Source organism: Paramisgurnus dabryanus, chromosome 16, assembly GCF_030506205.2.
Source record: "Paramisgurnus dabryanus chromosome 16, PD_genome_1.1, whole genome shotgun sequence".
In the NCBI taxonomy this organism is placed as follows: domain Eukaryota; kingdom Metazoa; phylum Chordata; class Actinopteri; order Cypriniformes; family Cobitidae; genus Paramisgurnus; species Paramisgurnus dabryanus.
In genome coordinates, this window is record NC_133352.1 from 18,514,523 (window position 1) to 18,540,160 (window position 25,638).

General features: G+C 35.9%; 2 protein-coding genes across 7 annotated transcripts; one reads left to right on the forward strand and one right to left on the reverse strand.

The window, feature by feature from the left end:
• Window positions 1–5: 5 nt before the first annotated feature.
• On the forward strand, window positions 6–3,372 carry cfap96 (cilia and flagella associated protein 96). Of its 5 annotated transcripts, none has more exons than XM_073812206.1 (9): window positions 6–143; window positions 347–446; window positions 521–649; window positions 724–1,582; window positions 1,929–2,148; window positions 2,389–2,526; window positions 2,611–2,686; window positions 2,804–2,992; window positions 3,088–3,372. In XM_073812206.1, the coding sequence occupies exons 4-9, from the start codon at window positions 1,297–1,299 to the stop codon at window positions 3,370–3,372; spliced, it is 1,194 nt and encodes a 397-aa protein (XP_073668307.1). In that variant the 5' UTR covers window positions 6–143; window positions 347–446; window positions 521–649; window positions 724–1,296. The 5 variants fall into 5 exon arrangements, with proteins under 5 accessions (XP_073668307.1, XP_073668308.1, XP_073668309.1 ...); XM_073812208.1 differs by having other exon boundaries at window positions 137–446; window positions 724–1,294; window positions 1,448–1,582; XM_065271753.2 differs by having other exon boundaries at window positions 137–446.
• A 20-nt stretch (window positions 3,373–3,392) lies between these two features.
• On the reverse strand, window positions 3,393–21,358 carry pdlim3b (PDZ and LIM domain 3b). Of its 2 annotated transcripts, XM_065271756.2 has the most exons (8): window positions 21,088–21,358; window positions 10,430–10,581; window positions 9,954–10,038; window positions 8,003–8,070; window positions 5,869–6,072; window positions 4,757–4,884; window positions 4,387–4,498; window positions 3,393–4,290 (listed from the first exon to the last, which is right to left on the reverse strand). In XM_065271756.2, the coding sequence occupies exons 1-8, from the start codon at window positions 21,178–21,180 to the stop codon at window positions 4,101–4,103; spliced, it is 1,032 nt and encodes a 343-aa protein (XP_065127828.2). In that variant the 5' UTR covers window positions 21,181–21,358; the 3' UTR covers window positions 3,393–4,100. The 2 variants fall into 2 exon arrangements, with proteins under 2 accessions (XP_065127828.2, XP_065127829.1); XM_065271757.2 differs by lacking the exons at window positions 5,869–6,072; window positions 8,003–8,070 and adding an exon at window positions 8,608–8,789 and having other exon boundaries at window positions 21,088–21,346.
• Window positions 21,359–25,638: the final 4,280 nt, after the last annotated feature.

A 25,638-nucleotide genomic window follows, 5' to 3' on the forward strand; every position in this document is an offset into this window, starting at 1 on the left:
TTTGTCGTTGTGTTTAAGTGCGCATGCGCAAGTCCACACGAACATCACATGTGTCAATTTCAGCAAACCTGTTACAGTACACATGTTGATGTTAAATGCTTCTAGCAAATGGACACATACATTGATCTCTGTCGATCTTTCGGGTAATATTCAGCAATCACACTGAGATCTCAAAATGAAAGCATGTAAAGAAGTAATAGCGACTTATTAGTGTTTTATTTGCATACTGTGTAATCTATTGGTGCCTTCCAATGTTGGCAAGTGTCCGATTTAGATCTGCATTTGTAGTTTTAATGGATATTAAAGTTACTTGTTGCAAATAACTTACATGAAGTTCTGTATCTAGTGTGCCCCTCTGGGTGGGGCCGTTGCTCCATGCGGCCTCAAGGTTAAAGACAGACCGAGAGAAACGGAGAAAAGTTTACCGTTTAATCCAGCGGCAGCTAGTAAGCATCATTATCATTTGCTGTATACTTTATTTTGGTTAAACGTAACCTAATCGTCGCACAAATCTTGACAGATGAACAACAGGATCGGTAGCAGCACATGTGACAAATGCACATATATTTACCCAGCTAAACTCAAAGAGATGATCCGAACAGCATTTCCAAAGGACATATGTAACTATCCTGATCCCTGCCACGAAAATGTAAGCTGCAATTTAGATTTTCAGCCCTGTATCACCTTTAAATCACAGTAACCTGACCTTCATGTTTGTTGCAGGTTGTTAAAATCAGTATGGACGATTTGAAAAGGATGGAGTTTACTTGATCTGGGATGGATTGGCCCGTTAAATTCAATCTGAATTGTTCAGAACTGCATATGCATTTCTGTAATATATAAAATAGTAATATGTTCATAATATTAACATGAAGTTATAATTGTGTAGCCTAATTATGGCAATGTAATGTTTAAAAAGCAACGTGATGTTAAAGTTCATACAAAGTTTGAACGTTTGTTAATGCAATCACTTACCATATACATGTGCTGTTTGGTCTTTTACTACAATTCCCAGAATCCCTGGGTTGACGCATCACTGGACGACGTGCAAAAAAAAATAAAGTTTTGTTAAAAAAATTATAAAAATGTCGAATTAATTATTAAAATCATGTTGATGTAAAACGTTTGGTTTTATTGTTATTGTAAAAAATAGTTTCAAGTGTGCTTCCCTATGCTCCGGGTAACTGATTGGCCTGCTGGACACCATGGCAACGTACACAAATTACTCAAATACCTCAGTAGTGCAGTTATTTTTGTTACTGGCTATATATAACAAGATATAACATAATTTAAGGTATGTATGTAGAGAGTCATGTTATAGATAACTACTATTTTGTAATTAACCAACCATCGCTTAATTCAAATGGAGAAAAGCTAGACGATATGCATAGTTTGCATACTTGCACTGTACGTTGCTACACGTCTAACAAAATCTTTTTTCCACTAGTGCCATTTTTGAGGACTATTTTGATTTTACGCTTTAAAATGCCTTCAGATGGAAAAACAGACATGGAACGGATTGGTCTCTTTAAAGAGCTGGGATACATTTCCATAGGGACCAAATATACACCTTTTATTTACCGTAAGTGTAATTCATGTATTGATTTTAAAAAAAAATACAATCTAGAGATATAGTATTGGCGCAGTGGTGAATTGGAAACAGCGCGTGAAACGGTTACCATGGTAACCAAATACCACCAAATAACAGTCTACAACAGTTTTCTGTCGTAAAATAAAGCAATATGACTTTATATAATAAGAAGTTATTACAATCTTTCTGTTGTCATTTATATAATGTAGCCTATACAGTATAATGACCGGTTTAAGCAACAATAACTGGATTTTGGGGAACGCCATACAATGATATGATTAAAACTGGTGGATATTTCATGCCAGTCTAATTCTGCACTTCATTTCTTGCTGGAAAGGCCCATTTAATGAATCGGCGTACAAGAACAAACAGATGTTATCAGGAGGGCATAAGACAAAGTGCGCGCTCCAAGCGGGTTACTTCGACACGCAGTTTAAGCGCATCTTTGAGAGAGAGGCGCTTACAGACCCCATCAAAATACAGAGACAGTACAGAATACAACAAGCCAAGAAGAACATCGACAAGGCCTTCCTGCCCAGTAATGGAGAGAAGAAAAAGTGAGTCCTTTGCATTATGTGTATACAATATTTTTAACGTCTTACACATAAATTATACGATACGTCTTAAACTTAGGGTCACTTAAATCATGCTTATCACGATCTCAAAAGCATTTAATTTTAATAGTTATATAGACATAGATACGATTTTCATTACATTACTGCGTGTGCGCGCGCGCGTTCGTCATACAATAATTAACATTACTGTAAGTCTTGAAACTAATTTACTTTGGTTTGTAGATGTGGTGTGGGCAGCTATTATGGAACAATTGGAGGTCCTATTCAAGCTATGAGTGCCTTGCAGGTTCCCAGGAAACCATACAAGTCACCTGGAAAAAACTTCTACACCAATCCACCTAAGAGAGGAAGTGGTTATGGGTAGGTCATTGATATTATCCTTTAATTTGCAAGTTTGCTATATTTTTTCTTTTAGACTCTATTGACTGTATCTGGTTTCAATAGCTATCCAGATATCACACTGTCCAAAATGATGTCCTATTCATCAGACCCCTACGGTCGAGCAAAAGAGATGTTAAAGGTATTTTTATTTCAACCTAAATTAGTGTTTTAATAAATCTGAAATTGACAGGGTGGTTTTGTGTAAGCAGATGAGTGTAATCTCTTTGTCTAATGAGAGATGTCATTTGTTTACCAGCGCGAGATCATGGCACACAAATCCATGCTGAAAGGGGGACCATTTCGTTTGAACCTTCATCCGAATGAATGCTTTGACAACAATCCTTACAAATTTGACAAACCTGACAAACCTTTACCAACTCCAAAGAAGCTCGAGGAGAAAAAGCATTATGCAGTGCCCTTTAAACCAAGTTCACCCAGTAAAAAGGTATGTATCACACTTAAATTAGATGATATGGCAGATTATTTTGGTTATATTATTATATTGGTTATTTATGATATTTTTACTGTTTGCTTCTGCAGGGTGGAGGTATGAAAGCAGGAACATTTGACTCTTACCCAACCCACTCTGCCGAGCCCTACATCACCAGAAAGACGAAATCAGTGATGACAAATAAAGAAGGAAAGATATTTCACCCCTCCCCTGGCCCAAAGAGCACCCCTGTCAAGAGCATAATCCACCTTAATGTAAACAGGTACTGTAAGCTGAGGTCTAGCAACAATAGTCACATTATTAAAAACAATGTCAGTAATGTTGTACATATATGTAAACACTCAGTTTGCTGGTCAAATGCAGTATACATATAGTATAAAGATCACAATCACAGTAATGTAATTTTCTTTTTGTCTTTTTTACAGGGTTGTCAACTCCACAAATTACAATCAAATCCCGTCTGTACTGTCATATTAAGAACTTGTGACATCTTTTGGGGAAAATATAAATAATTCTTTAAATAAAATACTGTAATTAAGAAATTTCAATGCTTATAATACATTTTAATGCTATTTGAAAATGTATATAATTTGCACCCTTTTGTCAGTGATGTGCAGATAATATAATAATGATCAGACATGCATTAAACATAATACACATTCAAAAAATTAGAAATTTCGTATTCGGATAAAAAAGTATTTTTCTCCCAAAAAGAGAATTTTGCATCTTTTTAACTGTGCTTGTCATACACCCCCATAGATCCAGAGCAAAATGTCATTTTCTGTATATTTAGAGGATAATTAAAACCTATAGGGTTTAAAATTCTGAATTTCCTAAGTGCATATGCCTAATATGCAATGCAATATGTATGGTTGCTTTTTAACTAATTGATTAAGGCCTAGAGAATAAGTTGCAAATTCAAAACCCGTCTTGTCTTATTCCCCTGATAAACTAAACATCCCATTTGAAGTCTGCATATTATCCTCTATGCAGATATGCAATTAATGGAACATCACTAAAAAGCGTGATGCAATTATGCATAATACGATTTTTTTTTTTTTTTTTTCGTTTTAACTGCATCAGTTACAAGTGATTTCTGAGTCTAAGAAGTCGGATACACTGTAACCAGGTCGTGTCCCTCAGGTGCGGTCATTCGAATTCGTGCGTGGTTTTCACAGTACATCTGTCCCTCCACAAAGAAGTAACCCTTCTGCTTCAAGTTAAGGCCGCAGTCTGAGCACACAAAACAGGCTGGATGGCGGTACTTGTCCCGAGCTTTCACGACCGGTCCACTGTTGTCCAAATGTAGAAAAACTTAGATTAGTGAAGTTGTTAAAAGTCATGAACATAATGTACAGTAGGACAATTTTTTGTGTGAGTGTACTCACACAATGCCGGTACCACATTTATCACAGATGTGCAGCTTTTGTAGTGAAGCTTGGGCTGCTTGTGGCCTTGTCACTGGAGCCTTTACACTTCTAGTCACCATGGGCTTTGTGCCTGCCAGGAAAACAAAGAAAAGTATCTTGAACCACATGGAGGATGTGAAATATTTCCTCACATGGACGTAACTGTTTGATGGAAAAAATATGAGGGCAAACTGAACCGGCAACACTGTTACCTACAGTAGCCTAGTTTTAGCAAAATTGTGCTTGCGTGTCAGCTCAGATGTCTCCATCAGTGCTTCCACCTTTATATACTGTATACAGTATTGTAAATACAATATTATCCCTGGTGTTCTTGATAAAGACAGCTCACCATCACTCTCTACATAGTCCTGCAGAGCCTTAAAAGACCCAGACTGACGCGGCTCGTGTGGTTGTTCATGATCCTCCTGAAGCATTCGGTACACATGAGACTCCTCAATGGATGCTAGGGTTTTAGGGCTGAAACAGATCAATAATAAAAACTCAGAGATGTTTACCAACCAGTTATGTAGTTATATATAGTTGTTTTAACATTGTGAAGTTAGCTATGCTGTGGGCACACAACAAGTATTATGAGTGATGGTTTTTAAGTACAACACTGGCTACTCAAACAAGTAAAAACATAAATCCTGTTAGATGCACATAAAGTTACTTTCATTAGTAATGTTTGTAAATTAACAAATGCTTTGGACTACTCATAAGTCCATTACGTACAACTGAAACAGATACTTTTGAAATCATATGGTAAAAAATTGTAACCTGTAAAAATAATATTGATTCCTAATATAGATATTGAATTCAAATGAGCATATTTAAATAATAGTAATTTTTTATATTTTAATAATATAATATTACTTTAAAATCATTCAATATTAGCTCAATATTATTACTACATGGCTCGTTGAAATGCTTGATTCAAATTGGCCAGTCGCAACATTTGGAGGTTTGTTATTCCCAGATAACAAATGCATTAAATTAATAACACACGGTAACCCGATGCTGCAAATCCTTTTGATAGGTACAGTATATTATTACACATAATTTCATATGTTATTAAAAGACATATTTATATTTAATTTATATTTACAAATGATTAAACCAAATTGTGTGGAATTTGAAGCGAACATAAACAGGTTTTCCCTGCGGAAGGTCTGCATTAGTTAAAAATGAGCAATTAAATATTTCAAATCAAATCAGTTTCTTACCTTACCTATGAGATAAATAAATAGCTGTATAATAAGCGGGACAATGTACAGGCAGCCAATTGTTATCGCGAAATAAGCCCCTTTGCGTCGGGTCCTGATCATTAAACACTGCTGGAGCTTACAGTATTTCTGCAATAATAATGCTGCCTATATTATCCCTGCTTACTTAACTGGATCAGCGCTGTACAGCGCATTATCACCCCGCCTTTACTCTATGATTTAACAAAGTTTTGTTTACCTGGGTGATCCCTGACTGACTACAGTGGACATCTGAGCCTGCTGTAGTGTATTTGATACATTGTCTGCTGAGTATAATGCAATGGGGGAGTTGTATTGAGTAGAAAACGTGTGGGTCTCAGTTTTCCTGGGATCTGCCTTACACACTGATGTGGTGCCATGCACCTGAGCAACATTTGCCATCAACGTCTGGGATTTACTGTCACTGGAGTTGTGTAATGTGCAATAGCCAGATGAACCAAACCAGGATGCAATCAAAATGCAAAGCGGTTGGTCACATTGAGGGGCAGGAGTGATCACAGAGAAGAGACGGACAAACAAGACAGAGAATAAAGAAGTTTAGAAACATACATAGGCACACTGACTAGGTTGTTTACCTATAGGATATACAGTACTTCAAAGCTGCAATCCGTAACTTTTTCAGCTAAAAAATAAACAATGCCACCACAATTCATAACAGTTAAAAAGATTTTTCATTTCAGTGGTGGGTTGCTTTTCGTGGGAAATGTTAGTTTGAAGTCATGTGACGCTTTGAGATTGCAACACATCTGTAAGTGGAAAGCAGGGGACCCGGTTACTGTTTTCCCAAACTGGTGTTCCCGAACTCCTAGTGTTTTGTGAGAGAGTTAATGAAAAATGAATCAATTGTAATTCAATCAGAAAATGTAAATAAATAATTTTAGAATTATATATATATATATAAGGGCTGGGCATAGATTAATCTAGATTAATCTCATACAAAATAAAAGTAATTTTTTTGCATAATATATGAGTTTGTGCTGTGTGTAAATATTATGTATATTTAACCACACACACATACATATATATATACATTTAAGAAATGTTTTATTTATATATCATTTTTTTATTTATATATAATATAGAATATATAAAAATATAAATAAATATATATACACATGTAAATGTTTCTTAAATACCTACATAAATGTGTGTGTATTTATATATACATAATAATTAAAAACAGCACAAACTCATATGTTATGCAAAAAATTACTTTTATTTTGTATGAGATTAATCTACATTAATCTATGCCCATCCCTAATACATATATATATATAAAATCGGCATGTCATGTGACCATTACACAACACTACGATATATCAGAAAACTAAGAACTTATGAAAATAGACTGATACATTTACTTATCTGGGACATTTCACAAGACTTTGTTAAGATGTGAAATCTTCGGTGTCACCGGAGTAAGTATGTGAAAAAATCTTCGGTGTCACCAGAGTAAGTATGTGAAGTTTTAGCTCAAAATATCATATAGATAATTTATTATAGCATGTTAAAATTGACACTTTGTAGGTGTGCGCAAAAATGTGCCATTTTTTGGTGTGTCCTTTTAAATGCAAATGAGCTGATCTCTGCACTAAATGGCAGTGCTGTGGTTGGATAGTGCAGATTAAGGGGCGGCATTATCCCCATCTGACATCACAAGTGGAGCCAAATTTCAATAAGCTATTTTTTCACATGTTTGCAGAGAATGGTTTACTGGGTTGATCTTTTTCACATTTCTAGGTTGATAGGAGCACTGGGGACCCAATTCTAGCACTTAAACATGGAAAAAGTCTGATATTCATGATATGTCTCCTTTAAAATCTCAGTGGGTACTTCAAGTAAATAATTGGTATATTAAAGAATATAACCCCTGTATCGCCTTGTGTGTGTTGCAGATGAGGGAGCATTTTTTAGTTATTTTTACAAGTTGCTTAAAATTCAAGTGCTCTGTAAAGTTTTAAATAACGTTCATCTGGGCAATGTCAGGTAAGCATCTCAAGTCCTTACTTTGATTATATTTGGGGAGTACAACTTTTTCCTCTACGACATCAATAACATGATTTATTTATTTAAAATGTTCACTTTCATTTGGTCAGAAGAACAAAAGAGGTATACAGTATATTGTTTCGTTTTCAGATATAAAACTTTTAGGATTTGTAGCCTTCTCTCAAAAGTTACGGATTGCAGTTTTAAGGCAGTATGTAATTGAACTGTTACTATGTAATAGGTAAAATGTCATTTCAATTGAAAAAAGTGTAAATGCAAAAATATGACTTCTATTGTGATTTATGTGAAGACATTTGATTATATGCAGGGTGCTTTTGTCTAATGACCTGCTTTGGCTTGCAGTTTTGAAGGGCTTTGGTCTGACATTAAACTTGTGTTCGAAGTAATCAATTTCCTGTAACAGTAAGAGTGCTGATGTTAATAGACATTTACTGATGAAAGGTTAGAGGTACAGAAGAGAAATCCACCAAGATCTAGCACTGCAGACCCATGTTAATATTTCTCCTTCTATAGAGCACAACGGGTATTCCAAAAAAATCTTATGGAGTCAACAAAAGGCGATAAATACTGGAAATATGTTAGCTGAAAGTATCTATCATCACTATTTAATATTTAAGTACATACTATAAGTACTACATCAGAAAATCTGTCATTTCTTATTACCAACGTGACTCAATGTCCAATAGAAAACGTACATTTATTATATTTAATTTTTTTTAACATCGTGTTTTCCCTGGGTATAAACCCATGGCCTTTACTGTTGCTAACGCAATGCTCTTCCACTGAGCTATATTTTTACTTAGGCTGTATTTGGGCTGCAGACTTGACTTGTGAGGACTTCTAGTGATTGTGTGTTAGTTGTAAGTGGCCTGGCATTTTACAGCAAGCAGAGAGAAGTCATGCGTTTAGGGTGATTCATGCTGGCACTCACCACTCGGTCTTTTCATGCACCCGACCCTGGATCTGTCCTTGCAGGGCATCCTGGAGGTTATCTGCAGAGTAGAGGCCTATGGGGGTGTTGTAGGAGGCGCACACCAACTGCTTTGTGTCATCCACTGCAGCCACAAAGGGCTGTGCTTTTCTGTTATGACCTGTACCAATAGGTGTATACTCCTGCATGTGTAGGACAGATGGACTCACTACATACCAAGGTTGAAGCAACACGCGCACACACACACACAAACACACACACTGAATTTGCATACCACATTACTTACCTTTGGTTATGTCCTTTCTTAAAGCCATGCTGCTTATAGTTTTACACATGATTTAACTTTGTATTGTTTATGAAGCAGTGACATGATTCAGAGTATCATTGATTTTAAAGGGACAGTTCACCCAAAAATGTACTGTATAGTTCACTCTCATGCTGCCTTAAAAGTCACGTTCTTTCTGATCCCATTTTTTAAACCCTAGTTAGTGTGTAATGTTGCTATAATAGCATAAATAATACCTGTAAAATGATAAAGCTCAAACTTCACTGCCAGGCGATATATTTTCTTTAACAGAATTCGCCTTTCTAACCCTACAGCGAACGGCCGGTTTGGACTCTAGTCTACTTCCTGCTTTAATGATGTCACTAAAACTCCGTGTGACTAAACTCCGCCCACAGGAATATGTCAGTCGCCAGCTAAGCTAATGACAAGCTAAGCTGCTATTGAATCACAACACACTAAACAAAGTACACAATCAGAACTAGTTACGTATATCTGAAGGAAGGACTTCATAGAACAAGGAAGACAGACCGTTTTGAGGACAGTGAAAACAGACGTATACAGATAAGTAAATTGTGTGAAAAATACCGTGTTTTTTACACATGAAACATGAACACGTTATATTGCACACTGTAAACACAATCAAAGGTTCAAAAACACAGAAAGAACGGGACCTTTAAACCTGTTAGTGAGTGACAGCTGTTCACCATTCACTTATATAGCATGGAAAAAGTGTGTGGTGTCAAAGTAAAGTTAGAATTTAAAGTAAGTGATGACAGATTTTTGAGTTTTGTCTAAACTGTCCCCTTAAGGTAAGAAAGAACAAAGCTATTAAAAATCGTTTTCATCATAAAGCATGTGAAAAGTTTTAAAAAGTAAATTTCCAGATGGCTTTATTTTGAGTCACGTGTTTTCTCAGAAAGTAACAACTCTGTATTTGGTCAAACAAAGCACAATCTTTACCATGCCTCATGCATGTCAATTTTTTATTAATTTTCTTACCATACAATTTTTATGCACATGCATTTGTTTCATATTAAAGCTAATTCTGTGTTCCACTTACTTGCTTTTCTGCCTCCAAATTGATTTTGAATGGATTTACTTTTCCCTCTTCTATAACTTGAGGTGACCAAAGTTTAGTTTCTGGCCTGCAACACATTTAATACATATTCAGTTAGACACAACATACTTGCCTATTATGTAAAATCATAAAAGATCAAATAGCACTAAGACTAAGGTCATTACTGTGCATCAGGACCATGCTCTTGTCTAGATAGTAAAGTAACAGCAGCAGACAGGCATGTACTAGCCAGATGGTGTACTGGATAATTTTAATCATTCAGCATGCAAACCATTGCCATAAATAAAGCTTTGTGGTCACTAATGCACATTTTAGAGCAAATTCTTATGAGACTTCAGCTAAGGTTCCTCCCCTCTGGCTGTAACTTAAAAATAAGGTTGATAGATCATGATATAAAGTTGTTGAAAGATGCTGTTTGTAACAGTATCCAGATCATTAATGAGAAAAGCGTATGGTACCTCTCTATCTTGAGGAAAAGCTGATTGGTGGAGTCTTTAATCTTGTTTTGAGCTTCAGCATGAGTCATAGTCTCTGTGGATTCTCCTTGGATAACCAAGATGATGTCACCTGGGCACAGATTGACCTGTGATGCTTTACTGCCAGGTGTCACCTAAAAACAAGGAACCTTTCAGTGCCTGTTCTAGTGTAAAATATACTTTTAACCTCTTGAAAAGCATCCCCATTCTGGCCCGAAACCATGAAAATACCTACTTTCACTAAAAGGGATGTTTTTACTAAACCATTTATAGTATAAGCATAACTGTGGTATCATTAGATAGAAGACACTTTGAGCTTCGTTTTCCATGTTTCAAAATTATTTTAAGATTAAAAAAAAAAATCATTAAAAATCTTAATGATAAATATATGTGTGAAACCTATAAATGCAATGAGGCCAAAGCCACAAGTCTAAAGAAGTTATATTTCACGTTTGAAGTCAATAGACCCAAAAATGAGGTTCTTGCAAGAGTTTTTGTAAGACTAGTGCCTTTTCTAAGTGCCAGTCAGCCACAAAATAAAAGTCTTTTGTTTACATGCATACACGTTCGTTCTTTTTATTGTTTATGCTTATATAAGCGTATAAAATGCCGTATCCACACCAGGAAATAAAGCTTCACACAAAGATCGTTGAATTCGTGTTCTAATTGGCTACACGTTCTGTCTATCAATATTTTCCATGAAGTCATTGGAGGAACGCGCGAGTCAGATGACGTCACGATATTAGACAGCGCTGTTTGGATATTATGTATTATACTCCCGCCTACTTGTACAATCATGTTTGAGCGCTGGTTTTGAACGCGAGTGTGCTCTCATGTACAAGTGTTACGATGTAAATAGTCCTCAGATTGTATATTATAATCTATTACAAGACGTGCATCTGAAATCTGATGTAAACAATGGAAAATATATCCATATTTCACGGATTATACGCATTTGTGGACAAAACTGGTCATTGGATGTACTTTGTTGGAGAGTTTTTATGGGTTATTCACACATCTGAAACAGACTGGATTCGATTCGCGTTCCTTATACCAGCACAAAGGTAAGGAGTCAGTTTATATTATGCATGTTGTTATCTGGACTTCTGTAATAAAATACTATATTTATGATACTAGAGCAATTTAATCTCAAAACGGACACCATACACTGACGCTAAACCCTTAGACCTTTTAAACGATGTATAGTAGTGTTATTATTATTGTTGTTTGCAGGGCAGGACTTACCAGGGTGGAGGCCCCTGGGCTTGAATAAATTTTGGGCCCTACACTCTCAGAACAAAAGGTACAAAAGCTGTCACTAGGATGGTACCCTTTAAATGGGTCCTAATATTTACTATTTAGGTACAGATATATACATTTGTTCCCATTACATGCACTCTTTAGGTACAAAGGTGTACTATTTGAAAGGGTACCACCACAGTGACAGCTTGTGTAAATTATCTTCTGAGAGTGCACACATACAGTAAACAACCTAAAATAAAAATATCATAGAACTACATTTTAGGGAAGTTTCCCCACAGGGTTTAGATTAATCCAGCACTAGGCCTATTGCTATAGGTTATTATTAGGGCATTCAAGTAGTTTTTACAAACAAACCTTACAAAAAACATTACTGGTGTGCGTCTTGAGACAATGTTAAGATATATCAGTGCAAGATGTGTTTAAATTAAGACAGATCAAACATGCATTTTAGTCTGGGACTAGGATAAGACCTGTCTAGGAAACTGCCCCTATATCTCTAAAGCAGAACATAAGCCCAGTCTAAAATTAAATCATGTATTTTTAGGGATGTCACACATTCAAATTAATCATGCACATTAAAAAATACCCCATAAAAACATTTAAAATCATTGTGTAAGACTTAGCTTAAGAAAATAATAATAGTCTTGATAAACAGTCACCTTATTACACACCATATAATGTTTTAAACATAATCAACAAGTGTATTTTTTTGCAAATAGCGTACAAGGGGTGCAGTGTTTAAGAATGAAAAAGTAAAGATTTAAGGATGTTATTTAATAATTATGACAAGACCATCATGTAATATTAGACACCAAAAACCAAAGTGGAGAAGATGATCATTAATTAATTTTTGCGTCTGATATGAACGTAATACATTAAAACCTTGAACGTAGATATAAAAATGAACACTTTTCAGAAGTTTAAACTGTGATTCATTTAGCAAACATGCTGAAAGAGAAACTACAGGAACGTTAGGCTAGCTAGTGGATTATTTCAAAAACCATCAGGACATCAAAATGGCCATAATTTAGTGAATCCTCACCTCCAGATGAAGTAATAAACTGGACTGATGATTTAAAATGTTGATATAATCATGCGCGTTGTTAACTCTCTGGATTTTGTTATGTTTCGTAGCTCTGCTTCACTCGTTTATTTCTCCACAGAAACTGTTTGTCGCGTGAACTGCAGACTGCGAACAGATTGGATTTCATTTGGCGCTACGCAGATCGTTTGGTGATGTCAAAGTACCGCGAGAGCGATTAGAAAGCAGACTTCTCTGTGTGATTTCTCGAATCGCTCTCGCGGTACTCTGATGTCATTCTTTTGGCTGTTGTTGAACCACTAGAAAACACCCGTCTGCTTTACAATCACTTTTGCGCCGTGATAATTTGAATTCATATGATGATCGGATCGCGCAGTGCCGCATGAAGTCAAATGCACCAAATACCAAATAGCCGACTGTATATGAGGTTAAACCCGCCAAAGTAGCAAGTGGAGCATGCGAATGGTGAGTGATTCAGATGTCAATTTATGAATGAAAGTGTCAAAGGTTTGTCACACACTGTTAAGTATCCTCACGCTTTTTTAAATGGGTATACAGAAATCCTTGACCATTACTAGTGGATATACTGCGTATACCGGCGTATCACGTAAGATTACAAACAAACAAGAAAAAAACTGAGTTACAAGACCATAGCCTACTCTAGTAATCTTTTTCATACTGAGCGCTTCATTTTCGCCTTGCTCTTTCTCATTATCTGTAAAGCTCATTCATGACTCGCATTTCGCGTATTCGCTATTGTACTTGCATCTATGGGTTTCAAAAGCAGTAAACTCAGCGCGTCATATTCAGCACCAAGATGACTGACATATATATATTAACGAATTAAATGCAGCACCAACAATTCTGCACCAACCAATAGGCTGTAAAATAAAAATGAAAACGACTGAACAAATCAAACGAACGCAAGCAAGCACGGAGGCCCCTATTGGCCGAGGCCCCTGGGCTCAAGCCCACTCAAGCCCAATGGTAAGTCCGGCCATGGTTGTTTGTACACAGTAGGCTATATATATATATATTGTTAGCAGCATTAAAAAAACTGACGTCCTTCCGTCCGCGAGCTAGTGCGCGTCGAGAGGTTAAAATGTAAGTTGCTGGGAAAAATATTCACAGTGATGTAACAAAATAAATATTTTTGATTCCCCAAGGAACCATTCAGTCAAAGGTTCCTAAAAGAATCAGTTTTTTTTAACATTTGATAGTTTAAAGAGGTTTTTATAGTTATCGAAACAAAGTTTTTTGAACGTTAACTGCATTGTAAGATTTTCTTGATTGTTAAGCACATATTTTCTAACTGCATTTATGCTGTTATCTGATTTATTATATATTATATTATATACAGTTCTTTCTGGTTCTCGAATCTGATTGGCTAATAACTCTTCCCAGGCATGCGATAATAGTCACCGCTTCACCGTTTGTGTTATTCCGCCTCCACCTACCTACTGGTCATTTTAGAATTAGTGAAAGAACTTTAAACACGTGATTCATTTGAATCAGCGCTCTTGGATGTAAACTTTCGGGGTTTTTAACCCCAAAATTGTCATATCGTGTTGACGATTAACATACACTTGGAATAAAGCAACGAAAACAATAATTTTCTCTGGCACTACCTTTAGTAAAGACAGCGCCTATTTGAACATTTGCTTAAAAAGACACCAGCGGACGTCAGACTGCAGATTTGAATATTAAACATATATATTCTCGAGACTGAACTAATCTTAATACTACACTTTGTGATGCAGTAATATTAAGAAATGGCTATTCCGTCTGTAGAGTTATTATGACATTCAAAACATAAAAATAGCTTTTTAAGCAGCAAACACTCAACATTAGTTTGGTGCACACAGGGGTAAAATGTACCCCATGTGTAAAATTAAATATATTGCTGTATCTTTAATGTTGTGGGCCTATTTCTCTGCTGGAGGTCCTGGACATCTTGATCAGATACATGGCATCATGGATTCTATGAAATACCAACAGATAAAAAATCAAAATCTGACTGCCCCTGAAATCATATAATGGACCATGGTTTGATCTTCCTTCAGGGCAATGATCCAAAACAAACATCAAAACTAACACAAAAATGAGTCACTGAACACAAAATGATGCTTTTGCCTTGACAGTCCCAGTCCCCTGACCTAAACCCTAAAGAAAATGAGTGGGATGAACTGAAGAGAGAAGGACCAACATGGAGCTGGAATCTGAAGGATCTGGAGAGATTCTGCATGAAGGAATGGTCTCTAAACTCCTGTCAGGTTTTCTCTAAACTCATCAGGCATTATAGGTGAAGACTCAGAGCTGTTCTCTTGGGAAAATGAGTTTGCAAAAAGAATTGAATAAAAGGGTATGATTAATTGTGAGCAGTGTGTATTAGAGAAAAATATTTCTCTCATGATGAGATTTTCACATATTTTAAAATTATTCTTCTCAAATGAAAGGTTGGATTTTTGTAGATTTTTTAAAGTATAGAACAAAATTATTAACGATGCAGATTTATTTTTACATACTTCTTTGGTCATATTTACAAAGGGTATGAATAATTTTGAGCATGACTGTATACGTATATTATATTAGTGCAACCAAACGCAACAACCAGACATTTTGATGCTGGGAAACCATTTTAATAAACTTTATGAGTTGCTAACACGTTAGAAAAAATGGGGAATAACACCACTTCTGTTGCCCAAATGCACGCGCAGGCTATTTGATCACATGATGTGTAAAAGGGTCTATATATTGTATTTGAAATGTTCTCATTTTAAGCGAAAAAGTAAAAATATGCCTTCAATTGGTAACATAAAAAATGTAAGCTTTTTCGACTTTCATTTTTTATTTAAAATAAGAAGTTGAAAAAAAAATTTTTTAAGTGTAACCAATTAATTTGAGTTAATTTAAGGTAATCCAACATTCACTTTTTAAAGTAAACTCATTGTAGATAAACAGCAAGAGACCCCTGACTCATACAAACAAATAGCTTGTAAATATGTTGACCCACTCTTATTGAAAGTACTAGGCTAAAAATAATCTAGCATGGATGTCAATGACCCCCTGGGATCAGTCTGGCCTATTGGTGACTTGATGATATGACCGCTCTGGCATTCACTCTGCTGCCCAGTGTGTTTTTCTCCCTCTCCTCCTTTCACCCCCTCTTTCATTAATGGAGTCTGACCTCATCTCTTAGTCCTCTCATCCTTGGCAGACTCATTTTCTTAGGTATTTCCCCCCACCCCATTTATCTCATCACCTCATCTTGGGTGGACGCGCTCTTCTTTACCTGTTCCCTGACTCAGCTACTCTGTTATATCATTACACCCCTGGCGCTTACCTACAAGTTAATTTTGCCCCTTGAGAGGAGATTCATTCCAGGTCGAGTCATGTCAGTTATTCAGGACCAGAGGTTTTAGCTTTCAGTTATCTGTGTTTAATGTTGTGAGGATTTGTGATGTTTTATTTCAAACCGATGAAGCTAACGGCGGTTAAATCTCTGTTACTTTCAGATAACAGTCATGGTGCAATACAATACATTATTATCTGTCAGCTTGCTCACGGTGTGTACACAACCGAACTATCGCATTTGCCACTGTATTCGTAACAAACTTTATAAGCCCCAGAAAACCATCAGTTGTGATGTCATGAAACCCTGACCATGTTTGAGGTAACTATGATTTGTTTCGCCTACAGACATCTGTCGCCATTGCGTTGTGGAGGAAAAAAGGAAAATGCAAAAAAATAAGCATCCAATAGACACAATGAAAAGCAGATTGTTCCTTTGACACTACTCAAGCAAAAGAGGCTGCTCAGTAAATTAAAAAGACACTCTCCTTAATGAAAGGAAACAAGGGGAGCCAAGATGAAAACATGAAGTGGCTGATATCTGAGGAACATGAGCATGACAGACAAACACATTTTTGTCTGTGTTTTTTTTTTTTAAAGTATGCAGCACCTGTGTAAGTTTCCTATGCCTTCTTAAAAAGTGATGAATTCACAAGGTGCCACAAACTCTTTTAAGCATGTAAGGGCATGCTGGGCATTACCATGTTGTTAGCAACATTAAGCAGGACATATAAACTGCAGACATTTAAGAAAGACAGCCAAGGATGTGATGCTCAGTTAAAGGGATACTCCACATTTTTTTGAAAATATGCTCATTTTCCAGCTCCCTTAAGTGAAACATTGGATTTTTACCATTTAATCCATTCAGCCGATCTCCGGGTCTGCCAATAGCACTTTTAGCATAGCTTAGCATAATCCATTGAATCTGATTAGACCATTAGCATAGCGCTCAAAAGTAACCAAAAAGTTTTGATATTTTCCCAGGAGGTGCAATGATATTACGCACTGCCCGAAAATAGTCCCCTTGGTTACTTTCAATAGCAGGGGACTATTTTCAGGTGGTGCGTAATATTATTGCGCCTGCTGCAGCCATGTTACATCTGCAAAGTCCTTGATTATTAATCCGGAATGCGAGTATAGTTCCTAGACATATCGGCCTAGAAAATTGCAACTTTTAATTTTCCGTCTGTCTTACAATGTTACTACAGAAGATTCAAGTTTTAAATAGAAAAATATCGAAAGTCTTTGGTAATTTTTTTGTGTGATGCTAATGGTCTAATCAGATTTAATGGATTATGCTAAGCTATGCTAAAAGTGGTACCTCCAGACCCGAAGATTAGCTGAATGGATTCCAAAATGATAAGAAACAAATGTTTAACTCTAGGGGAGATGGAAAATGAGCATATTTTCCAAAAAAGGGGAGTGTTTCTTTAAAAGAGAAAGTTGCGAGTGGCACACTAGTGGTCAAGAAGGTCACTTGTTAGGTGAATTGGAGATACCAAATTGTCCTTTCCACCCAACTTATGTGAAATGAGTATATATTAACCAGTTCTTCTCACCATGAATATAGCCATAGAAGCTGGAATCTTGTTATTTAAATAAATAAATAAAAAGGAAAGTTTCAATTATTTTCATTGTGCCATAAAGCAAATCATGGATAAACATAACACTAAACATACAGTACTGTATTTCTATTTGTTTAGGGAGATCTGTTAAATAACTGCTTGCGTAGGATAATGCTATAACTATATAATAATTCGCCAGTATTGTTTAAGAGTCCTAGTTTGTCCAAAAGGAACATCTGTGCTAGCCTGAAGACATTGGTGAGAGTTATATTATCCAGATAAGAAAATCAGAGCGCGTAGTTTGAAAAAAGAGCCATCTTGTTGGCATCACTACATGCATGATTGCAAATAGCGAAGAAATTACAAACACATTCTGTATTAATCTTTTCTTTTTGAAGACACGATGGTCAAGGCTGTAGCATACAGGCACATATAATAAGAAACATGCTCATTCTAATCCAGTAAAATAAAAATTCTTCTTTTGTTGGGAATCAAATCCAGGTAAATGTCGTTGTCCGTCAGATGATCCAGGAAGACCATTAGCTAGGAATGTTTGGATGACATCATTGCAATAAGACTTAGTTAAAGTTTTTATCTCAGTATAAATGTCTCTCTACTGTGGTAAATGTCTTGTATAGCATGTTCAAAGTTTATGTACTACTAAAAAGTATCATTGTATCTCCATAAAAATACCACAAATACCACAGTATATGAATGTACAGTAGTGCTACGATACTACTCCTGGGCTGTTTTTAATAAAACATTACCTGTATCTGCTTCTAATAAGCGACAGAGAGGCCGTTTGATGATGATGTTTCCTTTCTTTCTACAGTATTTTGGATAATTTATGGCGAGTGTCAGAACTGGCTATCCACTAAGAGAATACTTTAATGTCAAGATCAGAGAAATGACGATGATAGATGAAACTTAGTAATCATGTTGGTACATTCCAGGCATTAGAAAGCTGTGGTTCCCCTGAGCAATGCAACTATTTAAACACAGACCTGGATAAAAGACAGCAAAGAACGAGTGTTGGGAGGATGAGTGAGTATATATATATATATATATATAAAGAGCTTGGTTCCAAAACGCAATAAATCCAATACATCCATTTTGACAAATTTCGGTGAAAATGTGTTTTCTATACCAAGAAAGTGACAAGATGAAAAACACTATTTTCTATTACAAACTTTCACATAGCATCTTTAGGTTATAAAAACATAAAAAATTCAAATACATAACTTGATTTTTAAAGATTTATTACAAAAACGAATAATTTTTTCCACAAAATGCTATAAATCCATGACAGTTTTTTTTTCAAAATGCTATGCATCTATTCAATCAATGTATAAATGTGCACTCATATTATGAACACTGTCATTGCTGCGCTTATACTTGATGTCGTCGCTTAACATTTTTCACAGCGATCAGCTGTAAAATGTTGCATGGTCGATTTTCGTTGACTTTGAGTAAAATAATGGAAAGTTTTTCATAAGATCCCCTGGGGTCAATGTGTTATCATGACAGAAACTTGATGCTGTCGGGAGAACAAGCGACCGTCTCCTAAGTGCCTCTCGGGTAAATTATTAGATGTTGATGGCTTACATTTCTTTCCCGTCACCGAAAACAATCACAGGTTTATCAATGCCATTAAAGTATTATTTTGTTTTTGTTTGTTTGTTGATCAAGTACAAAGTAGATGAGGAAAACTAGGATTCGGTGTACCCAACGCGCCGCCATTGTTTGTTTATATTGCGTGGAATGGTGCGCTGTAATTTGTGGAGCGGATTTATTGCATTCTGTAGAAAAGGGGGAGTGGCGTTTATCGCGTTTTGGGAAAAAAGGGAGAAAAGATGACAGAATAACATGGCGGATATTGGAATTTGCGTAAAATTAAGAATTTACTTTTTAATACTGACCTGATATAATACTGATTTTGGCAGTAACTCATTTTTTTTTTTCAAAAATGGCGTTTATTGCGCTTTGTAACCAAACTCTTCATATGTATATACTGTATATGAAAGTATCTTTCTATATGAGAAAGTATCTTTCTGTTTATTTGTATTTGTCTAGCATCATCTAGCACTCTATTGTACACACTATTCACCCCCATCCACTCTCTAATAAAATGGGACAAAAGCTTTCACTGGGGAAGTACCCTTTAAAAAAGGTCCTATTATATACCATCTAGGTAAAGATTTAGTGCCAGTCTTTTTGGTAGAAAAGTGCCCTTTTTGCACTTTGTGGTGCTGCAAGGAAGTACATTGTGCTATTTGTTAGTTTTATGCATATGTGAATGCACTGTGAAGTTAAAAGGCATGTAATGATGAAAAGGTGACAATGACTGATGGTGAAATAGAAGTTGTGTCTTCACCTTCTTTGCACTATGTGATTTACATCTTTCATGTTTCATGCAAAAAAACAACAACTCATATAGATTTAGTCATATGGGAACAATAAATGAATGTTTTACTTTTATCCGAGCTACTGTATCCCTTAGAGATTTCTTCAGTTAATCTCACACCTGTTAATGAGTGCTTAGATAACCTTTAACCTCCTCTGTTTTCACAAATGTTAAGGTCATCTGTTTAAAATAGTTTTGCATCAAGAGCTTTACGATTATTCAGACAACAGGTGTTGAGATCCGCTCTGGAGCCAAGTGCCAGACGCGTGTGCGTGTTCACTTTTGGGAACTGTTGTAGTATATAAGCATATTCCTGAGTCGACTGATGTGAATTATCTGTGTATGTGCAGATTTATGTACATCATAATGTGAAGCTAGCTTATATCAGCAGTAAAGATAATTGTGAAAATATCAGTTATCAGCTTGGTTGTGTAATAAGTTGGCTATTTATATTGTAAATGAGAGGAGATTTGAAAGATGATCTTGAAACACTTTTTGTATTAATCATACAGTACACAAGCAGTCAATGGTGTGGTACCCTTTTAAAAAGTAAACATTTGTGGTCCATATTTGTAAATGGTCCACAAAGTTACATATTGGTATTACCTAAATGATAAATTAGCACATTTTTAAAGGGTACTATCCCAGTAACAACCTTTGCACCTTTAATACAGTTTACAGTGTTTCCCATAATTTTTTTTTTCGTCAAATGTTCCCCCCACGCCTCCTCATTAAATCTCTTTAAAAAAAAAACTGTATGGCTGAACTCTGTTGGGAAGTCATTCCAGCTAAATGTTTCTAAAAATGAATGTCAGTTTGAACTAAAAATATTCCTCTTAACCCTTTCTCAAGTTAATCCTAATGTAAGGTCATGGGAATGTTCCTGATTTTTGTTCATTATCCACCCACTAGTTTCCTAATGCCCATGGTTGTGTTACCCAGCACATCAAAGCCTCATTATCTTTCAGTGGCATGTGTGAAATAACACAGACCGTGGACAAAAACTTTCACCTACCCGAGTTATAGTCAGCGGCTGGTTGAAGTCCTTGCCTCCAGAGAGCCGAAAACCCCAAGGAGCTGGTCCATCCAACATCACGTTTTGTGGCATCTTTATCTCTTTCCCACACTTAAACTTGGTTCCTCAGGAAAAGTCTTTTTATTTGTCGTCTAGAGACCGGCAGTTTAATCGTCTCTGTCTCCTATCCCAAACGAATCGCTCGCTCAAGCACAATTGAAAGCCGGTGTCTGCCTCTCAATGCCTTTTAAGCATGAGTGTGGGGTTAGGAGAGTGAATGAATGAAAGCTGATGCCAGATTGCCACACCTCTCGGAGTGAGCTCATAGGGTAGACTAAGAAACTGAGGGTTCACTTTAATATCTGCCCATCCTCCCTATCGGTCCCGAAAACACAGATCCAACCCTTCACCCTAATGATTCATGGTATATTCTCATAAGGCTTCGAGTTTCGATAACTAAAATGATCCAGTTATGATTTCCATCACTCTGTCAGCATCTTTTCTGATGTCTAGAATTTCATTCTTTGATGCTGGCCAAACACCTGCGTCTAACTGAGATGACAAGTCTGTCATGATATAAAGGTTGTGAGTTGCTGATAAGCAGTTGTTAAAGTATTTACAACAATAACAAAGTGTATTGTGTTGAATTGTCCTATCAACACGGCTTGTGTTGCTCTTTTAAACATCTCTTAGGAATGTAAACGTTTCTGTAGCACTGCCACATAAGGGAAGATTGTAAACTAAGTTTCATTTTAACCGGTGAATCTTTATAGAGTATTGTCATTCAGATTTGTAATTAAAAAACATTATTTAATGTTATTATTATTTATAAGAATCAATATGAGATCAAATCAGTATATTTGCATACTGGAGATTTACAGTATTACTATGCACATGATAGTGTGTAGGTCTGCTCATTTCATTTAGTTTTAATGACACAGAGGAAGACGTTTGTGATACTGAAGTGGCCTAGATGCTCTTTTTATAGATTTAAAGGCCAAACATTTTAGCGTGAGAGCACTTGTGTTGTAGGGCTGAACAACTCCTTGTTTGGTATGCCAGGGAACAGCTGTTTGTCATGGTCTGCTCAAAAACCATCTGTCATTTTATTCTCTTACAAAATTCCTTACCAACTTGATTTCTTATGCCTATGCTTTTTTGTCTGTAGTTCAGCTAACATGTATACACTTTTAATTAACTTCTGTTTTAAAGTTTAAAAAGTGATGAGTTGCTAAACTTATAAAATCAGGTTGAAATTGCTTAATTTGATATTTAAATTGTTGTCAAATTTAAAAATATTATGTTGAAATGCCAAACAGGTTATACTTAAAGACACAAAAAGATCAAGATGGTCCCTAGCTGTCACTGGGGCGGTACCTTTTTAAAAAGTACATCTTTGCACCTGAAGAGTTCATATTAGTACCTCAAATGTATATATCTGTACCTAAATGTTACATAATTAAGATATTTTTAAAGCAGACTGATCTCACAGAAAGCCGTGTTATAGTCACAAAAAATGTTATTAATTTATTCGTGTCCATGGCAGGAAATTCAGCTTTTTTCGTGCCTTGAGCACAAATTTTTTTTTCGTGTCACAAATTTCTATAAATTGGCACAACTTTGTTTTCGTGGTATTTCACGAGTTCGCATTAACATGTAATCGATAGGGAATGAGATAAAGCATATTTGTCGTGCCGTCCAAGGAGAGGGCTCCGAGCTCGGAATTTTAGCCTGAACCCAGATTACTCCCGTCTCTTTAACTGTGATAAATGAATCTAGATGAGAGTTAGGTGATGGGGTGGACGAGGGATGCTGCAAAAAATCTGTCACGGGACAGAGGTGAGGGACTGCCATTTATAGGCACCTCTTTGCACTGATTGGTTGGATCACATGACCATGCTCCTCCCGAACTTAGTTAAATAAATGTGATTTTATGTATTGACTGCTTATTGTTTTTGCCTGTTCTTACCATTGTTGCTTGGGGTTGGGGTTAGAATCACTGTCTGTTACATTTTTAGACATCTTAACTCAAACCCCAACTTCAGGGGAGAATAGTTTTAAAAGCGAAAGAAAAACAATACATAAAAGTACATCCTCCTAACCCAAACCCCATATCTAAGCCCAACCCCAAGCGACAATGATTTTTAAAAAATAATGAGAAAACAACACGTAAAATGAAACGAAAAAGAAAGTTGTGCCACGGACACAAAAAACTATTTATAGAAATTTGTGCAAGTGACAAGAAATATACATTCATGTTCAAGGCACGGAAAAAGCTCAATTTCGTGCCATGGACACAAATACATAAATCACATTTTTTTAACTGTAACACAACTTGCCGTGAGATCAGGTTGCAAAATACATGAACTGTAATACACTTTTAGAAAAAGATGGTCCCTAGCTGTCACTGGGGGGGGGGGGGGGGTACCCTTTTAAAAAGTACATATTTGCACCTAAAGAGTTCATATTAGTACCTCAAGGGAACACATTGGTATCAAAGTTTTTTTACCATTTTTACTGAAAGTGTATTTTCAATCCAAAATCTGTGTTTATACTTAATTTCAGCTAAACTAATATGACCTGGATGATTTTATGCCCTCTACAATAAGCTTACCCATATATAAAGACTTTTGACAAATGGTGAATATAATACTGAGTGATTCATGTACTACTGACATGATACAACACTATCTCACGAGAATTCGTAAATATTTTATGAGTTGGCCAATTTCGTATTACCTCATATGACCACATTCATATGACCACAAGTTTTTGTATGATATGCCTTTAACTCTGTGATGTTGGGGTTAGGTGCAGAGTAAGGGGGTTTTTTTCATGATAATCGTACGTTAGGGTTATGAATTCATACGAATTAGCCAACTTGTAAATAAGGTACGGATTCTTGTGAGATCAGGCTGCATGATACACACCTGCTTAATTGGTTGTGATGTAATTTGTTTCACAAGGTGTGTTGGGTAAAATAATCTGGTAAATAATTCATTGTAAGGTTTGATGTCAAACTTTAAAGGGGTAGTTCACCAAAAATGTTATCATTTTCTCATCCAGATGTTGTTCCAAACGTGCATTAATTTCTTTTTTGAACACAAAAGAAGATATTTTGAGAAATAATGGTAAACGCACAGTTAACCATTGAATTCATACAACCACATTCATAAGTTTTTGTATGATTTGCCTTGACCTCTGTGACGTTGGGGTTAGGGGTTTCCACCATGAACATAGATATAGATGCTGAAATGGTGTAAAGATAAATAAAGAAAGAAGAAAATGTATAGTTTGAATGCACTGTAAGTCGCTTTGGATCTGCCAAGTGCATAAATATAAAGCATAGTTATATGGAGAACCCTGCCTCCCTGGGAAATAGCTGGATGACTGGGGATGAAACCCAGACCGGCTCTGTACTAACCCTGTGTTTATTGTGTTGCCTTAGCAACAAGTGGGCCAACTCCAAGCCAGTGTGTCTGTTTATAGACAGGACAGGGTCTACAGGGACCAGTTTGCCTGGCAGAAGCATGAGACCCAAAAGCCATGATTATCTTATACACTGAAGTCATATGTGATTCCCATTGTTAGTTTTTGACGTGATACATGAGAAAAAACTGAAAACATGGACTGGTGAAACCATTAGCTCAGAATTTATTAATGCACTGTTCCAAAAAAGGCAAAATTATTGATCATATACTTGTTTTGACTTTTTTAAAGGGGCTGTTGGGTTTATTTAACCTAATAGATTTTTTTTTTATTTTCTAATTGACTCATTCTTTTCAACAAAAAGAGATTGATGTCTGTACTTAATCAAAAATATTACAGCAATTTTCAGTTTTAGTAACCATTAAACACTTTAAAGGATTTTTTCACCCCAAAATTAAAACTATACCTTCATGTTTTAAACTCAAATAATATTTTATAAATGGGTAGAGAGGGTGTCAAACACATTCTGCATAACACATGAAGTCAAATAGTCTTAAAATATTACTGTGATTTGTTTAACTTAGACGTTCCTCTTAACTTATGTAGCACCTGCAATATCATGGTTATAGGTTTACTACGTAGGAAACACTCATGCAGGACAATCAAATTAGCATACCTTTAGATAAATCAAATATGTTTGCCATAATGCAACAGATTGATTTAAACTATGTAAATAACATAATTTCAATTTTTTGGGGGGGTTAAAAAGGTTTGCTTGTGCTTGCTATTGATATTGCAATTACACTCAATTTTTAGTATCACATTGATTTAAAAACATTAATTTCGAACTCATACTATGTGTTATCTTTAATAATCACATTGCATACATAATATTTGGTTAAATTATGCATCAGGAACAGCTCCTTCTGATCGTCTATTGCTTAAGAAAGAATGGAAGACTAAAATGTTTTAAACAGTTAACACAAAATCTCTGGTGGTTTAAGAGCAAGATGAAGTCCAAATGTTTTGTTTTTGTTTCTCAATTTGATACGGTATCACCACACGCATCCCTTAATGGTAGTGTTGAGAAGAATCCCCCTTTCATATGTACTGTAAAGCGCT